This window comes from Prenolepis imparis, unplaced genomic scaffold (assembly GCF_030444845.1).
Source record: "Prenolepis imparis isolate NDT839.2.m4 unplaced genomic scaffold, iyPreImpa1.0 SCAF_7, whole genome shotgun sequence".
NCBI classification, from domain to species: Eukaryota; Metazoa; Arthropoda; class Insecta; order Hymenoptera; family Formicidae; genus Prenolepis; species Prenolepis imparis.
Genome location: NW_028141165.1, coordinates 4443645 through 4470618, shown reverse-complemented (window position 1 = coordinate 4470618; position 26974 = coordinate 4443645). Strand labels below are relative to the sequence as shown.

Here is a 26974-nt window from a genome sequence, read left to right as displayed (position 1 = left end):
TTAACTATTTAGAATATTTTATTATTTTAAAATTTAATTAGCCAATTTTTTTTAAAAAATTAAAAATCGACACTTTGCCGTCGCGAATTCTGTTCAGTCGCCGCGAACACTATACGGCCCAGATTTATATTATGTATTTTAAATAAAATATATTTTATATTTTATATTATAAAATATAAAAGGCATTAATTTGCTAATTATGTTTTAAAATAATATATTAAAATTATTAAAGCTTATTATACAGATATAAAAACATATTATTTAAAATATATCATTAAAATAATAATATATTTTAAATAATATGTTATAATGCCTTATTTGCGATTAATATTTTTGGCAGAAATCAGCTGATAATTGTCATAATTAATAATCGAGTTTAAAGTATTATAACATATTATTTAAAACATATTATATTATTTTAATATTTAGAATATTTTATTATTTTAAAATTTAATTAGCCAATTTTTTTTAAATAATATTTTTTTGGCAGGAATTAGCTGATTTAGCCGTTAATTATTTACTATTTAAATTTTAAAATAATAGATGTTATAAAAATTTAAATAAGAATATGTTTTAAATAACATGTTATAATATTTTAAATTTGCTTATTATTTTTGACAGTTATCAGCTGATTTCTGTCAAAAAATATAATTCGAATTTAAAATATTATAACATATTATTTATAACATTGTTATTTTAATTTTTATAACATATTTTGATTTTAAAATTTAATTAGTAAATTAACGCTTTAAACAGCTGATTTCTGTCAAAAAATATTAATCAAGTTTGAACAAACTGTATATAATAATATCATTTTTTTATATAAAATCGAGGATGATTAGCGCATAGCGCGCGCTTGTGTTGTCTAGTGCATTTAAATGAAAAATGATACACTCTATTATTAATTATTATTATCTATAGGATCGTGATATATGTAGTTAATCAAAAATATTATTGTTGAAATATATTTCTCTGCTAATTTCGAGTATATATATTTACATGTAAAGAGTTAAAAATTATGTGTTTTCTGTATAGAAGTAATAATTTTCTCTGTCTAAGAAAATCAAATTTCTATGAAAAATAAATTTATTGATGTCTTAAAAATATTATGCAATTTTTAAGTTAAATATGCACTCTTTGAATAGTAAATTAAGAGAAGAATGCAAAATAAATAATGTATTTAAATGAAAAATGATAGACTATTTTTAATATATATAGAATTGTGATATGTAGATAATTACAAGACTTGTATTTAAATATACATATTTCTCTGTTAATTTCGAGTGTATATATTTACATTTAAAGAACTAAAAATTACGTGTTTTTTATATAGATATAATAACTTTCTCATTGAATCAAATTTACGAATGAGTGCGAATGATTAACCGCAATCTATTAAATTAATACTGCATTTTTGTCACAAAAGAATTTATTTGATAAACATTAAATATTTTCGTTTGAAGATTTATTTGCATTTCTTTTAAATAAAATATTTGTATTTTTTTAAATAAAATATTTTTTAAATAAAATGAAGCAAATCTTATCCTAGAACGCGTTCAATTTTAGACTTTACCTCTATTTTGAATTGTCACGGAGTTTCAAGGCAAACGAGATGACGATAGCCGTCGAACCGCTTCTCGCTGTTATCAGCTTTTCTCACTTGTTAACATTATGCAACACGCGAAGATTACGTCAGCGGGTCGACGAGTGGAGCCATTGAAGCAAGGGGGAAGGGGTAATTTAAACGCTATCTCGGTCGCCAGATGGCGCGTTATTGTTGGACGTAGTTTGCGCGTTCACAGACTCCGGCTACTCCAATTTCAATCTGTTTCACTCCGCTCCAGACAAAGCCGGTTGTTTTTGCGATTTGCTCATTCAACAAAATTCAAGGCTGCTGTCCAGCTGTACCGTAACACGTAACAAGAAAGTCAAGTTACGATAATTTGATCGCGATGACACTACAGGCGATAAAATGGAACAAGATGGATGGCAAGCTGGAAATTCTGGATCAGACGCTACTGCCGGCGATCACCCACTATATTCAGGTCAAAGATGTCGAGGATGGGTGGAAGGTCATTCACAAGATGCAGGTAAACTTGCGAATGTTTTTCAGAATGTTTCGCGATGTTTGATACAGGATAAATTATCTAATATTGATAGAAAATGTAATAAAATAATAATGTTAGTATATCGCTGTTTCATTGATTATAATCGATGTAGATTTTTTTATTAATACGTCTTCTCTTAATTTATTTCAATATTTATCACTTTATATCTTAAACTTTATTTTGATGCTTTGTCAGCTTGATCACAAAGACAAATCATGTCTCATACATTTGTATAATTATTTGCATAAATTATATAAATATAATTGAGAGTACATAGGATTAGAATATATTTAAAATCTTTAACCTAAAATGTATATGTATTATAGAATTATTTATATTGTATTTTTAATTTTTAGGTACGAGGTGCACCGGCCATAGCTATTGTAGGCTGTCTCAGTTTGGCTGCGGAGATTATTCAGCATCCAGAATATGAACATAAAACAGCTTTTTGTCAGGATATCGAGAAGAAATTGAGTTATCTTGTATCAGCACGTCCCACTGCCGTTAACATGAAGACAGCAGTCAATGAATTGATAAAGTTGGCAAACTTTCTTTGCGATAGTGATATTTACACGCTATCCCAGATGAGAGACAAGTATGTCCTCAAGACTTTATTTTATTTTTGAAGAAAGATTCAAACAGTATGATTTATATTCCATCTTGAAATTGTATTGTAGATTTATAAATGATATAGAGGCGATGCTGCGAAAGGATGTGGCAGACAATAAATCAATTGGAGATTTTGGTGCACATGAGATTCTGCGAAATGTACCTAAAGATGATTCTAGGATTCTCTTCAGGATCCTCACACACTGTAATACCGGAAGTCTCGCTACCGCGGGATACGGCACAGCTTTAGGCGTTATCAGATCTCTTCACGAGTTGGGAAAGCTCGGTAAATATAGCTTGTTTTTTTCGAAATCGCTATCTTGATAATTATCTGAATAATTAAGATATAGCTCTCAATTGTTATCTATTTTTTCAGAGCATGTTTATTGCACCGAGACTAGACCGTATAACCAAGGTGCTCGTCTGACCGCTTATGAATTGGTGCACGACAAGATACCGGCGACCTTGATTTGCGACGACATGGTCGCCGCGGTATTGAAAACGAAACAGGTCACAGCGGTTGTCGTGGGTGCGGATAGAGTCGCCGTGAACGGCGACACCGCCAACAAAATTGGGACCTATCAGGCAAGTATCTTAATCTTTAAACATTACATATATTAATAATACGAGTAATGAACGATAATGATTTAAAAATAATCCATTCACCTTGAATACAATAGCTTACACTTATATAGCTATCTGTATTGATTACAGATTGCGATTCTCGCCAAGTATCACAATGTCCCTTTCTACGTGGCTGCACCAATGACATCCATAGACTTCCAAATGCCTAACGGTGATAATATAATCATCGAGGAGCGATCAGAACGAGAAATGACTCACATAAATGACAAGAGGATCGCAGCAGAGGGAATAAAATGTTGGAATCCAGCGTTCGATGTGACACCAGCGAATTTAATTACCGGCATAATTACGGAAATTGGAACTTTTAAGCCGTCTGAGTTGATACGTGTGAAAGAGGAAACGAGTGGACACAAATAAATAATTTGTTATTTAGTAAAGAATCATACGCGTTTACGACGCACCAACATTGCGTATATACCAATTATAAATATCAAGATGCAAGATGCAAGACTGTTTAATTGAATTCCGTAAGTACTGTGCCATTGTAGAAAAAAAGATTGTATATAGCAGCTCAGGGAAATCAATTATTGACTGTATTTAGATTAAAACCATAATCTATAAGAGAGGCTATACAATTGAAAAACTGTTGTAGTATTTTATAAATGCAATTTCATATTTGCTGAAATTGCATAATTTGTGCAATACTTTGGTTGAATTTCTAAGGATATTTGTTATGCTATTATTTGTTATGCTATGATATAATACCGTTATTGCGCTAGGAGATTTTTAAAAATTTGTATTGAATAAAAAGAAACAAATTGTATTACATATTTTTATGATGTTCGAAATATGCATATGACGTATCATTGCGTATTACCATATAATATCGTAACATTCGAAATTCAAACATTTAGTTTTTTTACGAATTATTAGATTTGCGATTATAAAATCCTCAATTCCTTAATCTTCGATTTCATCAAGTACTTATATTCTTATATATCGAATCTCTTCACATCCTTAAAAATATGAATCCTTTCCAGCTTAATCCTTAGAAATTCTACCACGAAGTAACAAATTAATTACTTCATAATTCCTTAAATATGAGGTCTGCTTTTTATCGTATATGTAATTATGTTTATGTTCGATTTGCAGTTCGCGCAGTGTGATAGACGCCTGAAACTATTCGTAATTTATGATACCAACGAGCAGCGTCGATACCGTGTTCCTGCGGGAGAACACGAGGTTCTATTTTCGCCGTCGAAAGAGGCGCAGCGTGGGATACTGTTCGCGTCGCGGGGTTTCCGCGGCGCGGTGCTTTAGTACCGTCAGCCTCGTCGTTTCGCGCGGAACTTGGACGCCCGGAATAGTTCCGTCGCGCGCTGTAAAAAGTTTTTCGCCGCACGTCGAAATCGGAACGCGGCTGGTGACCGCGTAGTAGACAAACCGTGGTGTTTGTCGCTACCTTTCCGTAGCTGTTCGCAGCGAGACCTCTTCGAGATCGGAAGCTTGTTTCACGATTCTCGATGGAAGTGGACACGGAGAACGTCAGGATGAACGAGATGATGAGGACTGATGACGGTGTCATCAACAGCAGCGATAACGATGCGGAGGGGCCCACCGTCGAGGAGACTTACGAGATGACCACCACCAGGCGCAAAACTATCCGCACCAGCTATAAGATCCAGGAGGTAAGTTGTCAACGACATTTTCATATATAATGTTCGCGATCACCGTAACTGTCGAGGTAACTGCCGGCGCCGCAGCGTGGGCGTTTATATCGCTTCTGCGTGTAGGGTGAGATTGTATAGCAGGAAGATAATATGTGTGAGAGCGATGAGCTCAGCACATTCAGAGGCGAAAATATAAACTGTTTCATCTCCAGCAAGCAAATAAAAATTAATCAGTTACGGTTTTTTATATAACGAAAATCTCTGAGCTCTTTAAGATTCTAAAATACATACTTTTATCTTAACATAAAAATTTTAGCGAAGAACTCCCGAATTTAATAGCTGAGATTTAAACGCGAGAATCTCAAACTGAATCTCAAACTTAAAGTCTTTCATATATTGATGAGATCTGAAAAATGATTTTTATAAATAGAGATTAGAGATTAGAGAAAATGAGTTTAGAGCTAAATATATATATTATCTCGCTCCGCGCGATATTGATTGTGTCTGTGATTTATTTTGGAGTTCTGGGTATATTGGGATCATTCGATTATACTACAGACGATAGATTATCTAGAAGATCGGGCGAATTAGTAAACTGTTCCGGCGATGTTTATTATCACGTATATCCAGAGAAAGGCAAGCATACATACGATGCAGTCGTAGATGCAACGCAAAATTCGTCGAGCAAGTGCGTAAAAGTCGTTGTAATAATTTGCCAGATATCAGCCAAATATTTGCTAGCTATCATTTATTTATCGTTCCATACCCACTATGAGGTGTGATTCATTGATACACTGAATTATTTAGTTCAACTTTAACGCGAAGCTTGAAAGTCGCAAAGTTTTTTCCGCGATCTTGCATGACATTGCGGACGATCTTGTATTTTTCGCTCGTCGAAAGAGAGGATCTCCGCTGTCCCTCGAGAAACAAACGGCCGCGATCCTACGTCATTGTCAGGACGACGATTTTAGAACTGGCAACGAACTCTCTTCGAACGCAGAAACGACGAGCGACGCGTAAATGAACGGCTGACGACCGTCGTTTGCGATCGGACTTCCGATGAGCAATAAATACATTAGCATTCGCGATTCACATCTTCCTGTTCCACGCGTGTCACACGATTTCGTAAACTCTGAAAAAATTGGTCATTTTAGTCAGAAAAAAAAACAGAAATTTCAAAATTAATATTATGAACATTCTGCATAAAAAATGAAAAATTGATAACGCAGCCTTTCTTCATAAATAATATGAGACATTGATATGAGATTTTTTGGTGTACTCTAATATAAATAAATTTCAATTTATATAATACTATAGTGTCATTTTTGTCAGCTTGTCTTGAAGCTTTTATTTAAGCTGACAAAATAGACGTTAATAGACTGAAATTATTTATATCAGCTTAAGAAATTTCAGAAAATCTATGTCTCGTATTATTTTCGGAAGAAGACTTTACTATTGATAATTGTTGAAAAATACACAGAGAGAATTTTCTCTTAGAATTTATCCTGAAAATCATGATAATCGTGGGACAATATGGAAAGAATTTTATGAGAATTTCTCTGATTAATATTTATCACAATAAAAATAATAATATCTATCACAATAAAATATAAAATATGTTTGATTAATTTTACTATGCAGTTTTAAAATTAATCAAACATGTTTTATATTTTATTGTGATAGATACTATTATTTTTATTGTGATAAATATTAATCAGAGAAATTCTCACAAAATTCATTCTATATCATATTGTCCCACGATTACCATGATTTTCAAGGTAAATTCTAAGATAAAATTCTCTCAATGTAAATTTAAAGCATCAAAACAGTTTGCGGCGGCAAACTGTTTGCATATGAACAAAAATTGCAAAATTCTTGGCTTAAGTTTGAATGTCACTTCAACACTGTTACGCCGAATTAACTATAAGACTCGTTAAGTGTAAATTATGATGAGCGCGTTGGTATTAGAAACAAACTGAGATTTTCTGAATAAAAATTAAAAGAGAGAGTACATCTCTAGGAGAGCGATAATCGCGAAAAAATTAGCCGCGAAGAGATTTTTTTTAAATGAAAGAAATTGCGAAAAGAGAGCTCGGTGAGAGGGAAAGATTTGCGTAGAGCCGTCGAAACTTAACGCGATCGCGTCGTAAACTTGGTGATCGTTTTCCGCTTGTAACGCAATTAGCGGTCACAAAGCTGCCACCGCGATTCCACATTTAAACGAGAAACGGCGCTTCGTTAAAGCGAAACGTCTAAATTGCAGTCCACTTTGTCGTGGACTAGCACGTGACAGCATAAATTTCACCGGCGATCTGCTTTCGTGAAAGCGACGATCTGTTTCCTCCGGTGCTTGATGAAGATGCTCGCTTTCCGAACACCCTGTTGCAACACGACCATAGAAATTTAATCCGCGCAGCTAATTTTGAATTAGTATATGTGTCCTGCCAACTGTGCGTTTCGTCTACGCCGTCGTCGTCATATCAAAAATTTACGAGAGATAATGGATACTTGTAAACAGTATATACGAGACATATATATATATCGCGCGTATACAAAGAGTTGCATAGACGATAAATTATTCGTAGAGAGTACTTCGCACGCGTGAAATATTGCAGCATATATATTTTTCGACTCTATGAATATTTCCGACGCGGATTAATGTTTGTTATCTCGGATATTGAGTGCTTAATTTATGCGACACTTTGGAAAACCTTGGATTCTGTGCATATTTCCAGGCTCACAGTTACGCGGCCAAGGCAATCTAGCACAATAATTTCCCGCGAATGATGGACGATTCTTCGATGATCGTTCGCGGAACGGACGATCGCCCAAGTCTCGTCTCGACCTCGATGCTATTTTAAATATACGTCAACGTATAACTACTCGATCGTTCCTATCCTGCAAAGTCTGCGGGAGCAAAGATTTATCGAACAAATGGCTGGATTTGAATATCGATGCCGCTACTTTTAAGTCGCGGATGACGGCATCGTGTCCCTCGCATGTCTCTCCGGCTTTATAAATACGAGAAAATAGCGTTCGCGTTATGAAAACACTGTCGGTGCTTCCGGGGCAAGTCAATTCGCGTTGAAAGTGAATGTTTAACTGGACGAGATATGATGTAAAGTGACGGACGGGTAGGTAAATTCAGTTCGCCGCCGACGAAATGCGCGGAAACGCGAATGAACGTTCGCGAAACTAACTGGACAAGATGTCAAACTCCACGGTGAACAAACTTAGGGAACGTACGTGCGTTTCGAGGCCCGATTACTTGACGCTAACGTTTGACGGGGTAAAAGACGTTCCTAGGCGCGAATCGTCTCAATTACATATTATATGTTGGAGCCTAGAGACATTTTAACCGGCTGGCTGAAAGCAAGCGAAAAGTGAACCAATAAGACGAGTTAGACGAGTTTCTCTCCGTGGCAGCTGTTGTGCATAACGTAGAGAAACGTCGGCGAAATATCGTAAGGGAGAGGGTCCGTAAACGGAACGGAAATCAGTTTAAGTGCCGGCGTCGAAGTTTTGGAAACGTTTGTCACTGCAATTAAACATTCGGAGAACTCAAGTCATTTTTACCGCTCGATGTTTTACGTCGAGCTTGTGCACGCGGCTTTTCAAGTTCTATATATCGGGCATTCTCGAACAGTAATTTGTTTTAGGAACAGAAATACTTGTTTGCTATTTATATCGTAAGATCTAGAATTATCAAATTTTTGTACGAATGGATTCTTTAAATCACTAATCTTTTCAAAATTATGTTCTTTTGATTTGATCTTAATTTCATTGAAGAACAATCTAAATAGTATCAAAAAATCTGTCATTAAAATTCAGGGCGAAAAGCTTAGAGAGAAAGATTCTAATCGAAATGACAGGTATTTTCAAACTCTTGTCAAACGCTTTCTGCGAAAATTATGTTTTATTCACAAACGGCCAATGGAAGGAAACAGCTTGACAGCCGGATATAGAATTGTGGGAGAAATGGAAGGGAGAAAAGTCTTGGTGTATGACGAGAGAGAGAGAAGGAGAAAATACGAGTCGCCTATAAACTCGGCGACCTGTTTTCGTAGTCCGCGAATTTGTCCCGCAAATTACTCACCCTGTTCCTGACGTCCAATTAATCATCGTAATTCTAAGTTACCCACCCGACCGACGATACCAGTACTGGCAGCTGTTGAATTATTTTCGAGTTGCAGCCTCGCCTGATCTGAATGAGCTTTCTGTCTGCCATATTTCACAGGAAACTTGCGGAAAAGAATAAGAATATCCATTCCGTTTCCAAGAATATTTTCGCCAGACTTTTGACACGTCGTCATTCTTTTAGTAAAAAAAAATGCATTTGACGTGAAATTAATAGGAGCTTGTAACTCGAAAATAATAGAATTCCTTCCCTCTATATATCGGAGATGTAAATAAAAGAATTAATCTTTTCATTATATTTTATGCGATCGATTATATGTAAGTCTCTTTCGTAATATATTTGACACTGATTAAAATCGCTGGATGAATCGCGTGCGAAATGTCAAAAAAATGCAGGAATGCTAAATACGCTAAGAAATAAGTTATCGGATTATCAACGACCAGCGATGACATTTAATGGGATTTATCGGGAGGGAGGCGCAAAAGGGATGCACACATTGCAGGACACAGGCTGTAATATCTTTGCCGTTATCGGGGAAATCGATAATGAAACATGACTTCGGTCGGCATCCTATTGTCTCTCGAACTACCACACTGCTCTATCTTGTTGGAGATTACTACTGGGAAACCTGTTGAATATCATTCACTGGGGGGTTGAATCCGACATTCACAGTTACTATTCTCCTTCGCTACAAATACACAGGCGATTTCGCTCACTCGATACACTCGTGCCCCGCTATTGTTAAACGTCTTCGGCAATCGCAATCGATGCAAACTGCAGATGTAAATGGCAACGAAATGGGATTCATCGCGATGAACCTTGTTCACACACGCGATACCATTATTTTATACTCCATCGCTATTCTGTAGTAGCTTTGGAAATAATTTTGAGATTTTTACACCTGGAAAATGATATTTCTTTCTGAGTTCTTCCTGATTTCCTTCGCGTCATAATTAATATTTATCAGACTCACAGATATAATTAACTTGTTCCGACTGAAATTTTTAAAAGAGCCGTGCATTATTTTAACGTTATTCAACGGTGGAGATAGATCAGGATGGATGAGGAAGAAGATATGAGAAAACGCGCCGTGTAACTCTGGGCACTCTTGGCACGTACAACGTGACCTGACAAAAATTCCTGCTTGCCTCGGGTTATTCGACCTTGCGTCTAGGTGAGGCCATAGGTGACGGCATTAATTCGGTCTGCAATTAACGCCGCCGATAAAATCCCAAGCATCCGCGCGACGAATTCGCGGCGAGATGCCGGATGCGTTTTAACGAGGATTATCGATGCGATTGAAGAAAAATTCGATGCCACGGTATCGGTTTTCAGATCGAAGATCTGCGCTAAAAACGCAGAACGTCCAGCCGAACGTGTTCTCTTCATCGGCCGCCAAATTCTATTTATCGAGAGTCTTCGTATCTGATGTACGATGCAGCTGACACCTCGTTTTCTCGCGTTTGCAACTGACGGCGAGTGCTTCCGAAAATATTTCACTCGGTCGACGACGCGTCGTCGTCGAGCTGACAGCCGGGTTTTCGACGTTGCACTTAAATTTCAAACGGCACACTCGTAAATATCGGCGTGCATGAATTCGGTTCCGGATGCAACAGGTCGAAACCGTCGAATCTGCAACCTCGTCGCGGCGATATAAATAACCCGACAATGACGTAGGGCCGCGGCACATTTGGCGAACGACGTCAGAATTACGTGCAACGCGCTGTGTCATAAATCGGGTTTACACTTTATGACCTAAATATTTTAAAAAATTGCTCCCCCGATTTGCGCGTTCACGCAAAACGCTTTTGCGGACTTTTACTGTCACGCGAAATTTTTCGTACCGCGAGGAATTATACGAATTGTTCCCTGTGAGCTCTTCGAAAGTTTTTTCACGGTCGAAAATGAGTGTTCCTTCGCGATTCATCTCGTTTTTAATTTTGTGCAGGCTTCAATATTTAGAGGTAAATTCTTGAGATATTTAAGAACTTTTTTAAGGTAGCCTTTATAAGATTGTCGAAAAAGTAAATTCGTTGAACTCGTCTGTGTCGCATAAAGGAGAATAATTCTGAATGAAATGTCGGCTACTTGGCAAACTTCGTTACGATGCATCGCACGCTAAACGGATACATGTGAGAACAGCATAGTCAAAGTTTTGCTATACCGTCGTTCTAATCTAGAGACTTGATATAACGTGTGACACGTCGTAACGCTAACGCCAAGAATCGAATCAACTCGCATCCGGCGCTCATGAATACATCGTGCTCATAATGTATTCTGTTGTGTCGCATGAAACTTAAATTTTATCTACTTAAATCTTTTTATATGAAAATTATAAAATAATGTGCAATCCTGAAATTTTTCAATTCTTATTTCGTGTGAATTTTACGACTCTGAATATCCTAAGATGTTGGTATTTTGAATTTTTGATACACAGAGAGAATTTTCTCTTAAAATTTACCCTGAAAATCATGGTAATCGTGGGATAATATGGTATGGAAAGAATTTTATGAGAATTTCTCTAATTAATATTTATCACAATAAAAAATAATCTATCACAATAAAATATAAAATATGTTTGATGAATTTTATTATGCAGTTTTTTAATTAATCAAACATGTTTTATATTTTATTGTGATAGATATTATTATTTTTATTGTGATAAATATTAATCAGAGAAATTCTCATAAAATTCTTTCCATATCATATTGTCCCACGATTATCATGATTTTCAGGGTAAATTCTAAGAGAAAATTCTCTCTGTGTAGGTATTTATTTTTTCAAATTCGGACCTTCGACGCTTTTAGTGTCTCTGAAGTCCTCGAACATTATGTTTTATAAATATCGAGGCTAGTTCATCGATTATTATATTGGCGTATCGCTATTAGGGTAATATGTCCCCTTCAATCGTTCAAACAGACGTTTGGCAATCGCATTGACACACCCGCAATAATATTCTACGAGGTGTCGGGTTTGTCGGACATTTTTTGGCAAAGAGACGTCGAGTTCGAGATGGACGGTGTCGGACGGGCTCCTAGGTGACGTCGATTTCGCGTCGTTGATCGGGAGAACCGAGAGATCGCACGCAAATTACACGCGCATCGGGAACTCGGAGGCAATTTTATCGCGACAGCGAAAATGTATGAAACGAACAGCCGGTACGTCGGTGTTCCTCCGTTTCGCTTTCTGGTCGATGCCTCCCGGCGTTTCAATTAGCGAAGGCATCAGGCACCACCGGATCGGGTCGGTCGATGGGCCGCTCTCTTCGTCGTCGTTTGGCCGATCTCGAAATAGATCGAGTTCTCGCCGTCGCCTGTCCTCCACCGCCTAAGCACTGCCTGACCCTTTGCTGCCCATTTTTCACGCCCGTGCGATTAATTTCATCGCGGCTTTGTCGATGGCACGATTTCGGACGAGCTTTGGGCGAGCTCCAGCCGCTCGTGAACCTTTATCCTAAAAGTTAAAACGTTAAACTGCTCTAGAAGTCGCCCTTCGTCCGTCGAAGATTCGAAAATTAATTCTGAAAAAAATGTTTCAAATTCAAATTAATAATTATTATTAAATATTTTGGTTTTGTTTCGATTTAATAAAAAAAAATAAAATAAAATATAAAAACAAATCAATCAATAAAATAAAAATTTTTAATATAATATCATTAACTTTTGATATATGTATATAGTGTTTGTCATTCGAGAATATAGTATAATAAATATATAATGATAGGATTTAAAGCATCGTTAAAAGGAGAAAAATTTTATACATCTACACAGAAAACGATTATGCAGCATGAGCGATGGTGGTTTGATTGAAATGATTCGTATGCAAAGAATTGAATTTCGGGATCGCGATAATCGAAACTCGAGACGGCATAATTGAAGCGTAATTAGCCAGATGGCTTGCTATTTTTTATTATCGCGGCTGTATCGTTCAATGTGTGTGCTTCATTTGGGAATGACAAACCACTCTATTTGACAAAGCATCGGTCTGCCACAGACGGAAAAATTGAAAGAAAAATCAATATGTTATCATTGGCCGAGAGAAGAATTTTTATCTTCGCTGAGGTCAACAAACTCATTGCCAAGCCAATTTCACTGTATAATCAAAGTATAAAACAAAGGGGTCTCGTTGACATTGCGTTATTTGTGCACAAAGCATTGCATTTCGGCATTGAACAATTATTTATATGATTCGTGGAAAAGATCGAATGAGCCAAGGATTTTGTCAACAAGAAAAACATTAGATTCTACTGGGATAATCTCAATAAAGGATAATCTCAATAAATTTAAGATTCTTATTTGTCTCTCTAAGCATTTAGTTTCAAAGACCAAATTTATTTTTTTTTAAATCGAAATTTCTGTTGATATAAAAAAATATTTAATAATTTTACATTAATAAAAATTTTGAATTAAAAAAAATGAATTTACTTTAAGACTAGACGTATCTTAAGTACTCGAAATAAAAATATATATTTTGTGCCTGCTTGTAAAATTTTCACGTTATTAAAAAATTCGCGATTAAACAGTTTTTTAATAATATTTTTTTCATCTTAGCATAATTTTGCTTGTTTACTACATGTGTTGAATAGATTTAAGTAGTTCGAGCTTGAGCGGTTCGTAATTTACAGCCCGTTAGACGTATATTTTTCAAGGGGGTGCGTTTTTGTGTCTCGCGCGTTAACCCGGTCTATCAATAACGGGGTAAACGATGGTTCTACATGAAATTCTACAGAAAGGTCAGACCGTGATTAGGCAAGGCGGAAGCGAAGGTCGATTGGGGAAGGTCCGCGTTCTCACATAGGACACGCGGTTTTACGCCGCTTTAACGGAAGAGAAAACATTCACTCATCTTGTTGTCGCTGACGTAAGGATACCCAGTGTCGGAGGGAGGAGCGGTGAATCGTACTTAAAAATAACACGCCACTTGAAACAGCTGCGTCGATGGAAAGTTTCCTCTCTTGATGTGGTCGATTTCGTGATACAGAACAGCATTCGGTTCTCGCGATGGATTTCGTTCGATAATTCTATCGAATTAAGTTCAATACGAGGGGATGTTTTTACACAGAATGTAATAAAACACGTGTATTTTATTAGCAAGACTTCTCTAAATAGTGCTTCAATATTTTATTAACCAAATTCTGTAATATCTAATACTTCAAATGCTATCTTTAATTTTTCTAACGTCTTTTTGAATATTTTTTTTTATATTTTGACGTGTTTTTTTATCTTTTATACGCTCTCTTTATTCTCTGTGTATTTAAGAACGAAATTGACGTTAAATAGATGATCTGTTTTTTAATATTGCGCTCGCAAATAGGTTTGATATTGTGAACAAAGGGTAACGCAATTAACAATGCAAATTGTTGTCTCGCATGAGGCTTGACAAGGCGGAAGAGTATTATTCTACGCCGATAATAAAATTTTATCGTCTCTTTGGCGCGGAGCCACAGCATCACGCTCAGTAGTATTAAACGACACGCTCGCGCCGATTGTTATTTCGAAATAATTAATTACATTCCATAATTAACGTCGAGTTCTCTGAAAGTTCTCGCGTACTCGATGCTTCAAGAGTCAGGCACCGAGCACTCTGCTATAAATGACTCTAAAATACATTATCTTCTTCAATATAGCGACTTTTTCTCATAGTTCATAGCCCAGAGCGCGAAATCTTTACAAATAACATTGAATATTATATATAGCATAACGTGATATGTATAAAAAAAGGCTCTCTTAAAATTAAATTCATAACATAAAAACACGATTGAGACTGGACGTTTATTTTTGACAAAAAGCCGATCTAATCGTATACATATCTGTCACATCTCGCGGATAATTTTCCACTTTAATGTCGCATTTTCGGTCTGCGGCTTTTTGAACGCGATCGCGAATTCGTCGCTCATAACTTAACGTATTCAGTTCGCCGGTAATTTCTGTCCGTTTTCATCTTGTCGCGGAAATATAAATCGTCGATTCACGATTGCGGTTTTCTAATGGAAGTGCCAGGTGGACGCTCAATTTTAATCACGTGCTATAAACTTTGCATACAGGACAGTCGCAAACTTTGCATAATTTGATTGTGTATTAAAAAAAAGAAAAAATATATATATATCAAAAATAGAAGATTACTTTAGTTAGAAAATATTAAAACTTGGTCTACAAATTTTTAATCGTCCTGTATTCATTTTATGCTCACATCGCGTATATAGGAACAGTGTGGAGAAGGGTAATTCGATTTTTCCTTCACAAAAAGGAGACCGTTTCCCGGATGGAATTGCTTGTTCTCGTACGCGATTGTTGTCCGCATGTGGTGCGCATATTGAAAATTCGCACGAACGATCATCGGACAATCGACGTGCGAAATTAGCTCTTTAATCGCGCTGATGATATCCCCGCGGCGTCAGAGGAAAACGTTTAATCCCCGCTCTGCATAAATTATTTTCTGAAATGAGATCGATCGATTTAACTTTCGTGTTGTGCGTATCTGGCGACGATCTCCGAATGCATCTTTGCGTGAAATATTATCAATCAGGAATGTAGAACGTAAAAGAAATATATAGGAACATTAGGTATTAAAATTTAAATTACAATATATATTCTATTAAAAACTAGAATAACTAGAATTTTTAAAAATCTTCTGTGTTTCTATTATATTCGAATATATTTTTCATATAAATCCTTGGACTCTTGCATCTCTAATCTTAGATATTTAATTTCTACAACCATTTAAAAATATCATCCACGCTATTTATCGTCTCTGTAACTTACAATTAGTCAATTAGTTTTTTTTATTAATCTGGCGGCAGTTTGCTATTACATTATCAAAGCACATCGGCTTTTTCTTAGACCTTTCTCAGGTCGAGAGCTTTTCTGGCAGCTCTACGCCCGAGGGTAAAATCGGGTACAGTGTCTTCTTTGTACTAGCGATACAGGCTTGGCAAGCTTTTGCACCATCTGACGGCTCTTCCGGAACAGATTTTGCACAGACAACTTTCAAACTCGTGTGAAAGCTTCCAAATGCTGCCGCCATCTCTATTCGATATAGAGAACAGATATTATTTTTATAAATAATTTCACGTTGAAATAAAAAAGAGCTTGTTATCATCTATAGGAATGCTCTTGATCATCTATAGTAATTAATTAAGATTTTATTAACCGCTCACGCGCGATATAATTTCCATTTTTTATTACATGAGTGTAAATTAATTCGAATTTTGCATTTTCTTATAACTAATTGTAAACTGAAAAAAAATTTAAGATTTTTGTATATTATAATATCAATTTTTTCTTATATAAAATGACAGAAGTTTTTTTGAGTTTACATCTAGATATAAAAGATTTATTTTATATCTGTCTATCTATATTTTATATCGATTCACATATTTTATAATGCAAACAAATGAAGGATTAATTAATCAATTAAGAAAGCTAGAAAATTCAGTATATAATAATAAAATAAAATAAAATAATTTTAAGCTATCTTCTATAGCGTCGCGTTTGTAATTCAGAAAATATTCCTCGCGAGTTGAAGTCGCTTATTATATTCACATCTATCGTATTTAAATAAACTCGACCAACATACGAGTGTCATCGAGTGGTCCAACTTTACGCGTGTTCGCGCTAAATACTAAAGTATGCGTCAAATGCAGTGCATATAATCGCGGGCGAGCGTTGCCAAAGAGAAATTTCGGACGATTTAGCAAAAAGGATTCGAATGGATACGACGGCGAAAATGATCGCGGTCGAAGAGATATCACTGGTTTATCTTGTTTGCGCGAAAACATTGCTTCCGTTATTTTGCATTGCGAAATTCGCGGATCGGCCAGCTCATCGGAGAGAGAAATACAGAAGTCTTCGCAAACCTTTCGCAATCTGTTTTACGCAACTTCTGTCACAGACGATTGCCGACGTTTCTGCAGGCGGAACAAATTATTTTCCGCATATATTATTGTTTCTGCCTTAGATATGTAATATTTAGAGATTCTGTATGTAATATTCAAAGACATCCGATCGATGGAACCGCAGGATTGTATGCGCAAAGATCGATGTTTCCAAAGATTTGCGTATCGCAAGCGCGTTGCACAAGCGCGATATTCTCGTCATCCAGACACTCTCAGCCTCTTCTATTTCTGACATTCGTTTTTAAGAAAAATAAACGATCGTGACGGTAAACGACAAGTCTCTCGATACCTACGTATATTCGGTTCCCTCGCGCGTCTCCTTCACTGTTTTATTCCATTTCATACGTGCGGAAAATTTACATTTTAAGAGGACCGCAGAGAAACGCAAATAGTTACCTATGTAACACAGACACGGGTCGTGTGTAAAACATTGCAAAACCGCAAAATTAGTTTACGACGCACAATAGAATTCTCCACTTTCTGAAATATACCAGGGAGTTAATCCATCGCGACATGCAAACAATTGTCCGTCGATTTCTTCCTTTTTTTAAAGCTATAATTTATAGTTTTAATATTTTCTTCTAAGAAGAGATTCAAAAATTTTAAATTACAACTGTTTAAGTATTATTAGGATATTACATTATATATATGCATTATTAAAATATTAATGATGGCTCAAAGAATATCGATTTTAAGAAGACGATCACGAGAGAAGAGATGAATCGTCGCAACGCGGCATCTCGCACTATGCGCTTTTTCCCCCGCGTCTTCGTCGCGACGCGGGTGGCGGCCTAATTATATGTGTTTCTCCGTATTTCTGGAAGCGATCCGCGGATGGGGCGCGGTGCGGTCCGCTCGCGGAGACGCGTTTCCCCGACTTCAGTCGAGCGTGGTCCATCTCGAGAATCGCGCATATTTCGAGTTATCCCGCAAAGTGTCGTCCGAGAGGCGACTATTTCTCTCGGCGTGAACAAAGATTGTTTTTTTTGGCCTCCGCAGTCGCAGCATCCATTCAGCATGAGAATTCCGGCTCGATTAGATGCACCCGTTGCAATTTCTTTTTTTTTTTTTTTTTTTCGTTTAAAATTAATTTGCTTCTCTCGTTAAGAAATATTAAAGTATCCGGATATTGAAATATAAAGAATCCTAATTTTATTAAAGCGTTTTGAGCGTATGGAAACTGTTTCTCGCGTGATAGCGTTAATCGATATTAAGAGTGCCAGAGATTAGGCGAAAAGTCGAAATTTTATCAACGTTTTGTATCGGATAGATAGAAGATTTTAATTTATCACACGCGTAACGATCGATCTGCTTTTCGACGACCGAGGATTAGGGGTACTATGATTATGTACGAACTTGCAGAAATCTTTTTTGACGTGACGAAGGATAACCGTAAAGATTTTTTTAAGTACTCGTCGTGTGAAGGATTTAGGGAGGAGTGACATTTAAACTGTGCGAAGCGAGACATCGCGACGATAATTATGGCGACTACGGAGATCTTCCAGGACTGGGATTCTTCTTTCGAGAATCTCAGCGCGATGAGGACTACCACTAAAACCACTAGAAAAACTACCACGACAACTACCACCAAACGAGAGGTAAAATTCGAAACAGGCTTGTTGACTAGGCTCCAGATTCTTAATGAGTTTAATATGTATTCTATTCCCTTTCGATTTTTAATATTTGAATCCTTTATTTTTCTTTCTTCAATATATTATTAATAATATTGATTAACAAATATCATTTTACTTGTAAATGTTTTTGACGTTTGAAAATATTTTTACATATTATTAATTTGAAATTTTTACATTCTTTGGAATGCATAAACTACTCAGAGATCTTGGATCTTTCGATTCTTGGATCGAAATTCTTGATATATTTTTCGTATTGTATAATTAAGACTTATTTACTTCTGGGATTAAATCTGATGATTCTGCCAGAATCCGTCGCGCGTTTTCGCTCTTTCATACATCACGCTGATCGTCTGTCTTTACGCCTGTCAAGTTGATTATAAACATATGAACGAAAGATTTAGGATGTTCATTTGCGACTCGAAGATTTAAAGGATTCGCGTCAGTGGGTTAAGTTGGGAATGGATGGGAAGGGCTAGGAAAAAAAAGATTTTCTTGGCGCGCGTAAATCGAATGCACAAAGTAGCTGGCTTTCGCATGCGATTACTCATCGACAGTTTACCATTTTCCGGCTGTTTATCCATGAATCTAGTGTGCGAAGTAATGGCGGTCTTGAGTCCTGGCAAACTTTTGTAAACGTGCAAAAAGCTTCACGTTTCGAAACACACTCGTCTCTTTATAAAATGACAGCTTTTCCACCTTATATAAATAACAAAAATTTAATTAAAATATATATATTACTTCAAAGATCTTAGATAAGTTTTTAGATTCTCTTAAATTTATATATAATATATATTAATCGATATTTGGATATACATTCGATTTTTTGTGTATTTTTAAATATTGTTTCTCTCTCTCTTCTGAATATATGCAAATCATATTTTTCATTGCATTATTATAACTTCTCACGATTCTAACTTCAACGACACGAGCCAAATAAAATATGGTAAACAAGTAGTCGAATTTCCGACCTTGTTAACGCCACTTTTACGTTGACAACGATATGGCATATGTTGTATCTCGACAGCCTTAGACAGCCGCGCGTGGTATGTTGGCATTGAAATTTCGGAACCGATAGAATGCATCCGGCCATTGTAAAAATACACTTGATATAAATATCGGCTAAAGTGATACGTTAAACAAAAGCGAGAGACTCGGAAGGACCGCGTTCGCTCATTCAACGGGCCTTTTCCGTCACCTATAAAAAGAATTCGTGTCTTTTTGTGTCGCGGTGCTGGCCGCGCGCCAGAATCGCGCGAATAAAAATCGCAATAAAGAAAAAAAGATGATTGCGCAATTCGCGATGATTCGATATATCCGGCCCCCGAATTTATGTTCGAACGCTTCGCTCTTCTGGTTCAAAAGTGGTCGTAGTTCGAGAGCAATCGTTCATTCAGAGACTAAGTCGATAATTGAAAATGTCACATTCAGTCGTTGATTTTCCAGCTTGTTGAAAACTTCATCGGAGTATTAATGCGCTAATGAATAACTGTCTGTCAAATAAATCGCGCTGCGTTTGCGTCAAAGCGCATAATATTCAACGCTCTTTAGATTTAGCGGCTTTATAGCTACTCTCGAAACTTTGGACTCTCAATTCTCTGCGCGCGCGAGCTCTATAAATTTCATCGACGTAATATTTTTCGTCCGTCGTCTTTCCGGCTCTCCTTGAGACAACAATGTGTTTGTCATTTGGTATATCGACACCTGGCTCGGTTTTTCTGTCGGTGATCGAAATCGCGATTAATCGCACGCGTTTTTTTTTCGCGCATTTTTCTCGATATTTTAGAAATCATCTTGCGCAAACTATTCTTGAAATACAAGACAGCTCGATGTTCTTGAGATTCCGTTAATGCGGAATTTTGCGCGCTTAGATGTTGCGATCTTCCGTTTCGTCGATTTGTATTTTCGGCCTGTTATTGGCCGTGAGTGCGAAAAGCGAAACGAAGGTTTTCGCAGAAATTTTCACGAAAATGCCAGCGCGATCACGATGATAACTTTTGATTCTGGTCTGGTAAAGCCGTTGCCAAGTCAGCGGCAAGACTTATAAATTATCCACAAGGAGATTAATATCCGCGGAGCGTGAAGAATTGTGGCGCGCACAATATAAATTGCGATGTTTTCTCGCGAAGTCGCACTTCGCTCTTTGGCGCGGCTCGAATACAATGCGCCTCTGCAGTCTGTAGTATATGTAATTAGGAACACGCTTGAATACAATGCTAATGGTAATTGACGGAACGGCAGGTATCTGTGACGGTGCTGCGTTTCTTTCGCAAGCAATCATAGACGGATAGTGACTGGAGAAAAGCGCGTGAAAGATATCTAGACAAGATACACATGCCTATAACGCAATGACTTGCGTGGGTGGTCCTTGCGATTTTATGTCTTATTGTTAAGAAAAACAGCACGAACAATTTTCCGATTTGGAGCATGAACAATAATTTTTCATCTTTTTCGTCAGAGAAAAATTTAAGACATATTTTTAACATTTGCTTTGGTACCTAGATACCCGTTTATTGACAGAAGAGTTAAGGACGCGGGTAAAGGTAGACTTTGCATACAGTCTTGAATTATTTACGACGAAAATTTATTAATTTCGTACAAAATCTCGTTGCGTTGTTTGCCGTCCCTCTCGCCTCGCCTGGTCCATTCCGCTTCGCGAACTCTTCGACTGCCGGAGGACAACCTCGCGAGAGAGGCGTGGGTCTCGCTGCTAAATCGGAAATCGTAAAACCGAGATTGTCGGGGTTGGCGCTCATAATAGAATACCGTCGTACAATCGGCAGTTCCGATGTCGTTTACCTCGCGCGTTTCTTCGCGCGAACGATCGTCGGAGTAAAACCGTTCCACAATGGTGATTTTCTCTTACAAACGATCGTAAAGTTCGGGGAACTTGTTGTGCACATCGCGTTCCGAAAATAGGATCGACTTGTTCCCTCGGTACCTCCGATTTTCTCCTTTCTGTCTGTGTCTCTCTTGGACTTTTCTAATTATAAACCCCCTAGAAACTCTTTGTACACATCGCCGAGAATAGAGTACGAAAGCTGTCGCAGTAAATGAGGAGTTTCGAGGGTTTTTGACCTCGTCCGCGGTCATTATTCTCTCACACGACAGGAAAAAATAAAGTACACGTGGTTCCTCCGTTGTTGATAAAAAGAACCTTGAACTTTGTTCGGAGAGGGGATGTATATATGTATCTTCTTTTCGTCCGCGATTCGACTTTTTGGATTCGCAGTTTTCGCGAATTTGCCAATGAAAATATTTACATTACCCGACGAGAAATAAGGAGAAACCAGATATGATTAAGCGGCATTCAGTCGAGAAAAGCTTTCGTCCGAAAGAACGAGAATGATTTATTCAAAGTATTTTACGCGAAACTGTTTCCGTTATACTTTGCACCGAGCTCGGAATAACGAAAAACATATGAGAATTTTTCAAGCATAGAATTCTTGCTTTTCTTCTATAAAAATGTCGAGAAGTCATTAGATTTCACACATACAATGAATTTTCGAAAAGTACCTTATTTTTTTATATTTCTACAAAATTCTAAAACTAATTGAATCAAATTAGTCATTATGTTTAACAATTTTGAAATTCTAATAGAAGTGTAGACGTCTTCGTAGATTGATTCTAATGCATTCAAAGTGTGGTTTCCTCCAATTTCACGTTCTTGGAATGCGTAAATTGCTGAAATTACGAAGATACTTGATACAAGATGATGACTCTTAAGGAGAGAGAAAGTCTCCATCCTTGGATATCCATACACGACGCGTTTTATGGTGTAAGAAAATTTGCTTAGTACAGTATTTATGTCGCGCTATTTCATCTCTGGCAAATGAAACGAGATCTCTCCGTGCTAGAAAGTGTGTTACAAAAATATTGCAACGAACAATCGGGTTTAATCGTGCGAACGGGAGCGATCAGCTCGCGCGTAATTAGACAGAAGAAAAGTGCAGTGTAATTTTTTTTTTTAAGAAAATGAAAGCGATGCTCAGGATAGATCATTGTGTGTTCATTGCGTTGCCAGACAGTTTAGATTCGCCACGATTTCAATGGCCGCCTTTTCTCTCTCTCTCTCTCGGGAGCAAGCAAAAGCCATTGCATTGACGTATTTCTCGTGCGATCACATTTGTGATATATATTTACGATCGAACTTGGCGTAAATCATCCTAGCTTTAGCCTCGGCGTGTTTACGAAACGCCTTTTAATTAAATCGGCAGCGCGAAGCATCATCGATTGTGCAAGAGCTGTTGCGTAAATGTCGCGGATTCTTTTTTCCGCCGAAGACTACCTTTGAATACGTAAATCACTTAATTATGTACGGGGGCGGCTTTCATTACCGCGTCACGTATATATGTATACTACATTGTCGCATAAGTGTATATGGCAGGCTGACCTTTTCATCAGTCATTGTGGAGGTTCCCACGCGTGTGCAGGTGAGCTGTGATCAGCCGATCGTGACTAAGCGAAGGGTTCTTTAAATGCAGGATTAGTCGAAGGGACAAAGGCATTGTTACGCTACGACTCTTTTATGACGCCACGAACAGAGACACTGATGGCATCGAGCAAAAGCATTGAACTATTCTCAAGTTCGATGTACCAATGAATACCAATTCGTAAAATAGAATTCCTTCCCGTTTTAACTGTTTAATCATCAAGGATTAAGGTAATCTCTCTTTTAAAGAGAGAGATTGTATTTCTTTCAATATTAAATATTAAGAAGAGCACAAATAGCTTCTGGAATGTAAAAGAGAAGCTTTACGGTAATAGGTTTGCGCGTTCGGTCATGAGTTTAATACCCGCGCGATATAAATCGGAAGAATTCGACAAACAGAGCGAAAATTCATAAACCATCCCGAAATACGCGATGCACTGCTTCCGTTTATCCGCAATCGATCTGCATCAGTGCAACAGCGAAAAACGGAGACGTGCCAGCCGGCTTCGTGATCCCACTAAACTTAAGTCGCGATTGACATGCGCGATTATTTACGTTGAGATCGGAGAAACAATGTACGCTGAGTATATAACTCACGTCTCATGTCAACGACCCCGTCGATGGTTTCTCATCACTGGGAGTTTCCAATCGATCACGCGCTTCGGGATTGATAACCATCCCCTTTCCTCTCTCCTGTTTGTCGCCGACGATCTCTATTTATTCATAGACCCGAGTATTTATCCATTGTCGAATGCATCAGGCAATAATCTCATGTGTCATACGCGCGTGAGCTCAATTTACGAAATAACACTCGAAAGCGAGATACGATAAGCTCATCGAAACGATCGGTCACGATCATCTCGCTCATCGCGAGAGGATTGATCAATATAGGAAAATGGGGCAAACGCAGATACATGGAGCGCGGAAGTGTGGGCGTTATCGATCAAGGTCGACCGAACTCTCGAAATACATCGGTGAATCGATCGGACGGGATTCAAAATAGAGACGCTTCGTCGTAGTATTTTTGTAAATCGCTGATGCGCGGCAAAGAGTAACGACGGGTCTTTCCGCGGTGCTAAGATCAAGAATCCACTTTTACGTGAAAACTCTCTCCAGGGTTTATATCCAACGTTCCTCTCTCTCTCTCTCGTTATTTCGAGACGTTGTATTCGGCAGGGTTGAGAGAAAAAGGAAGAAAATTTTATTTTTATGAAAAGTATACTTGTCCTTTAGTATTTAATATAATGAAAGATTTTGTAGTATAGTGAAAGATTTAGTATAATGAAAAATTTTTTTTCTTTTTAACTTAGCGTTTTTTAACTTACGATATTACTATTTTAATTTAATAAGATTTTAGAAATATATCATGGACAAATATTATTCCGCAAACAATATATTAGTCTTTCTCAGTGAATTCGTAGCTTCTGCTTGCTTAAATTTTTTGTAGAAATATTTAAAGCGTAGAGATTTTTATATTTATGAAAAAAAAAACGAAAAGAACATCACATTAAACTGCCTTAAAGCTACAAATGAAACTTCTTTTGAGCCAACCTATGGTGGATTATATGGATTAACATAATTTGCTGTATTGTGGCATTCGAATGCTGTTGGTTTTTAAATACAACATAAAAGTTCAAAAGATAGACGTAAAGACGTCCGAAAGAGATTAGCACGCTCATTAGGTTCTTTTACGATACCTTTATAGCAGCTTGTAGATGTTTGTATAGCCGTGAGTTTGTGATCATGTGTTGTATGTTGCGGAATATTAAATTATGCTCACATTTTTTACTAAAATTCACGTAGCGGCACACCCGGGACGATAATATCTTCCCTTATTCAAACTTATGGGAATTTTATGGAAAATTCTGTATACGAAGCGCGCGGCGATATTCTCGGTTGCATCTCTATCTAACGGTTGATATGTAAGAGCGATGAGGTCATCCGGCGAGTCCGTCAGATGATATCACGCCGATCTTAAGCAGCAATGGTTGTTTACTCAGACAAGGGACCACTATAGAGAGATGCAAATGCCATCCGAACAAGCTAATAAATTTATCAAACGTCAGATGATATCTTGCTTTACTTGCTATAGAGAAGATGTATAAATCATTTGGCCGCATTATGAACCACTCTTACGCAAAAAATTCATTAGATGAAAGATCAATTTATAATGATTTTTTATTCAATTATATCTATTCATGGAACTTTATCTTTTCAAATAAAAAACAATTATATATTTTGATAACTTATCTTGTAGAAGCTTTCTGAATTCTTGAATGGGTATTTCTGTATATTTGTCGTTTAGTATCTTTTATTTGTGGAAAAATATACACATATCCCCATATCTTTGAAAAAATTCTCTAAACATTCTCTTTCGACGATCCAGCAAGAAAATCACATTCAAGAATAAGAGAGAAAAGTATAGACAGGAATTAATTTCCGCCAACATCATCATTCGTGATCCCAGAGCGGAAACTTGGAAAAACTGGACCCTTCTTTTACGGGCATCAGGGAGGGAACCCGGGGCCCGGGGTCCCCCGAAGTGAAAGTCGTTTTGAACGCAATCGCCGGCGGCTCGTAGACTTCACTACTCTCGCGTACAATACCGCTCTACCCGGCACCTCTCATCGAGGTTCCAGCATATAAAACTCAGTTGTTTAGTAGCGCTCCAGCTCCGGACGACTCTCGTCTTGACTCACGACGTGCGCCGCTCCTTACTCGTCTCACCTGAGCGAGCGCTAAATCCAAAGTCCTCGCCTGTTTTGTCGGTCTCGTCGCGAACCTGTGTGCCTGTGTGTCACGTGATTATCTTACAGGTCACTCATACCTGCGATCTTCCGTTGCGTAAGTACGGCACCATTTGCGGTAATCATTGAAATTCGTTCTCCGCGACGAGCTCTTATGGAGATGCGAGCTCTCGCAACGATAATTAACTTAATTGCGCGCGATATAACGTTTTACATCGTTTAAGAATGTTCTTTTTTGGCATTCGAAATTCAAGCACCTAAAATTGGAAAATTTGAATAAAAAAAGAATATATTGCTTTTGAAAATACTCTATATATGGTATTATATATATTTTTATGATTAAGTATACGAATAAATATGAATGATATAAATGCGCGCTTCAGTAAAAATATTTCGGATTAAATGTGCGAAATATTTTCGTGAATTTCTCTCTTTCCCGTATACATGATTCGCGAACGATTTCGCATCTCTGATGATGCCGTGCGGTCCGTTGCGGTTGTAGGCAAATAGCGATTATTCGGATAATGCGTGTATTTTGCGTGAGGTATTCGGAGAAAATGGTAGAGTGCCACTAATTAACAACTGGCAATATTTGATTAGTTTGCTGCGCATATCGATGATGCCTAGGCGCTCCATTATTTCAGTCATTGAAACGGTATAATATCGTGACCGCGCTCGATTGTTCGACCAAATATCTGCGTTTGCTAATCATACACAGACTTCGATTTAGCAAACTGCACATTCTTTTCGCCAAAGTTGAGTCAAGTGCTCCATTATTGTTCTCGAATATCTAATTATATCTACAGAGATTTCAGTTCAAAATAAAATACAAATTTATTTATATAGATTTACTTTTAATTTACGAAAAAGTCTTCATTCTTATTTTCTCAAGCTTTCCAAGGCAAGAGATAAAAAAAATTTTTAAATAAAAAACTTGATGCACTTTAAAGTTTGATTCGTTAGATTTTTAAGAACATGAAGTGGAATTTTTAAGAATTTGAAGCTCCAGAAATCTAATACATAATATAGAGTTATTGAAAAGAATTAAATAATACACAATTGCACAGATCTCGAAAATAATTAAAAATGACAGATCTCGCGATCGCTGATCTACATAATCATTACTCGTCGATAAATTTATTCGATGAATCGATCGACTT

General features: G+C 37.1%; 2 protein-coding genes across 15 annotated transcripts in view; both read left to right on the top strand.

Annotated features, from left to right (window-relative positions):
- The first annotated feature begins 1758 nt into the window (after nt 1–1758).
- LOC145938170 (methylthioribose-1-phosphate isomerase) lies at nt 1759–4601 on the top strand. 2 transcript variants are annotated; one of them, XR_014425685.1, is made up of 6 exons: nt 1759–2090; nt 2465–2703; nt 2786–3003; nt 3094–3302; nt 3432–3829; nt 4455–4601. XR_014425685.1 is itself a non-coding variant. In XM_083041603.1 (5 exons), the coding sequence occupies exons 1-5, from the start codon at nt 1953–1955 to the stop codon at nt 3717–3719; spliced, it is 1092 nt and encodes a 363-aa protein (XP_082897729.1). In that variant the 5' UTR covers nt 1759–1952; the 3' UTR covers nt 3720–4095. The 2 variants fall into 2 exon arrangements, 1 of the variants encoding a protein (XP_082897729.1); XM_083041603.1 differs by lacking the exon at nt 4455–4601 and having other exon boundaries at nt 3432–4095.
- A 43-nt stretch (nt 4602–4644) lies between these two features.
- Tmod (tropomodulin) overlaps nt 4645–26974 on the top strand; it is a 47820-nt gene continuing 25490 nt past the window's right edge. For 10 of the 13 annotated variants that reach the window (XR_014425683.1, XR_014425684.1, XM_083041593.1 and 7 more), the window contains exon 1: nt 4645–4990. Coding sequence is in view for 10 of the 13 variants with exons in the window: in XM_083041593.1 (XP_082897719.1) it covers nt 4826–4990 (165 nt within the window). In the remaining 3 variants the exon portion in view is untranslated. Of the gene's footprint in view, nt 4991–17880; nt 18353–18413; nt 18603–25736; nt 25912–26974 lie in introns of those variants that run through there. The other 3 variants (XM_083041594.1, XM_083041595.1, XM_083041601.1) reach the window with 3 other exon arrangements.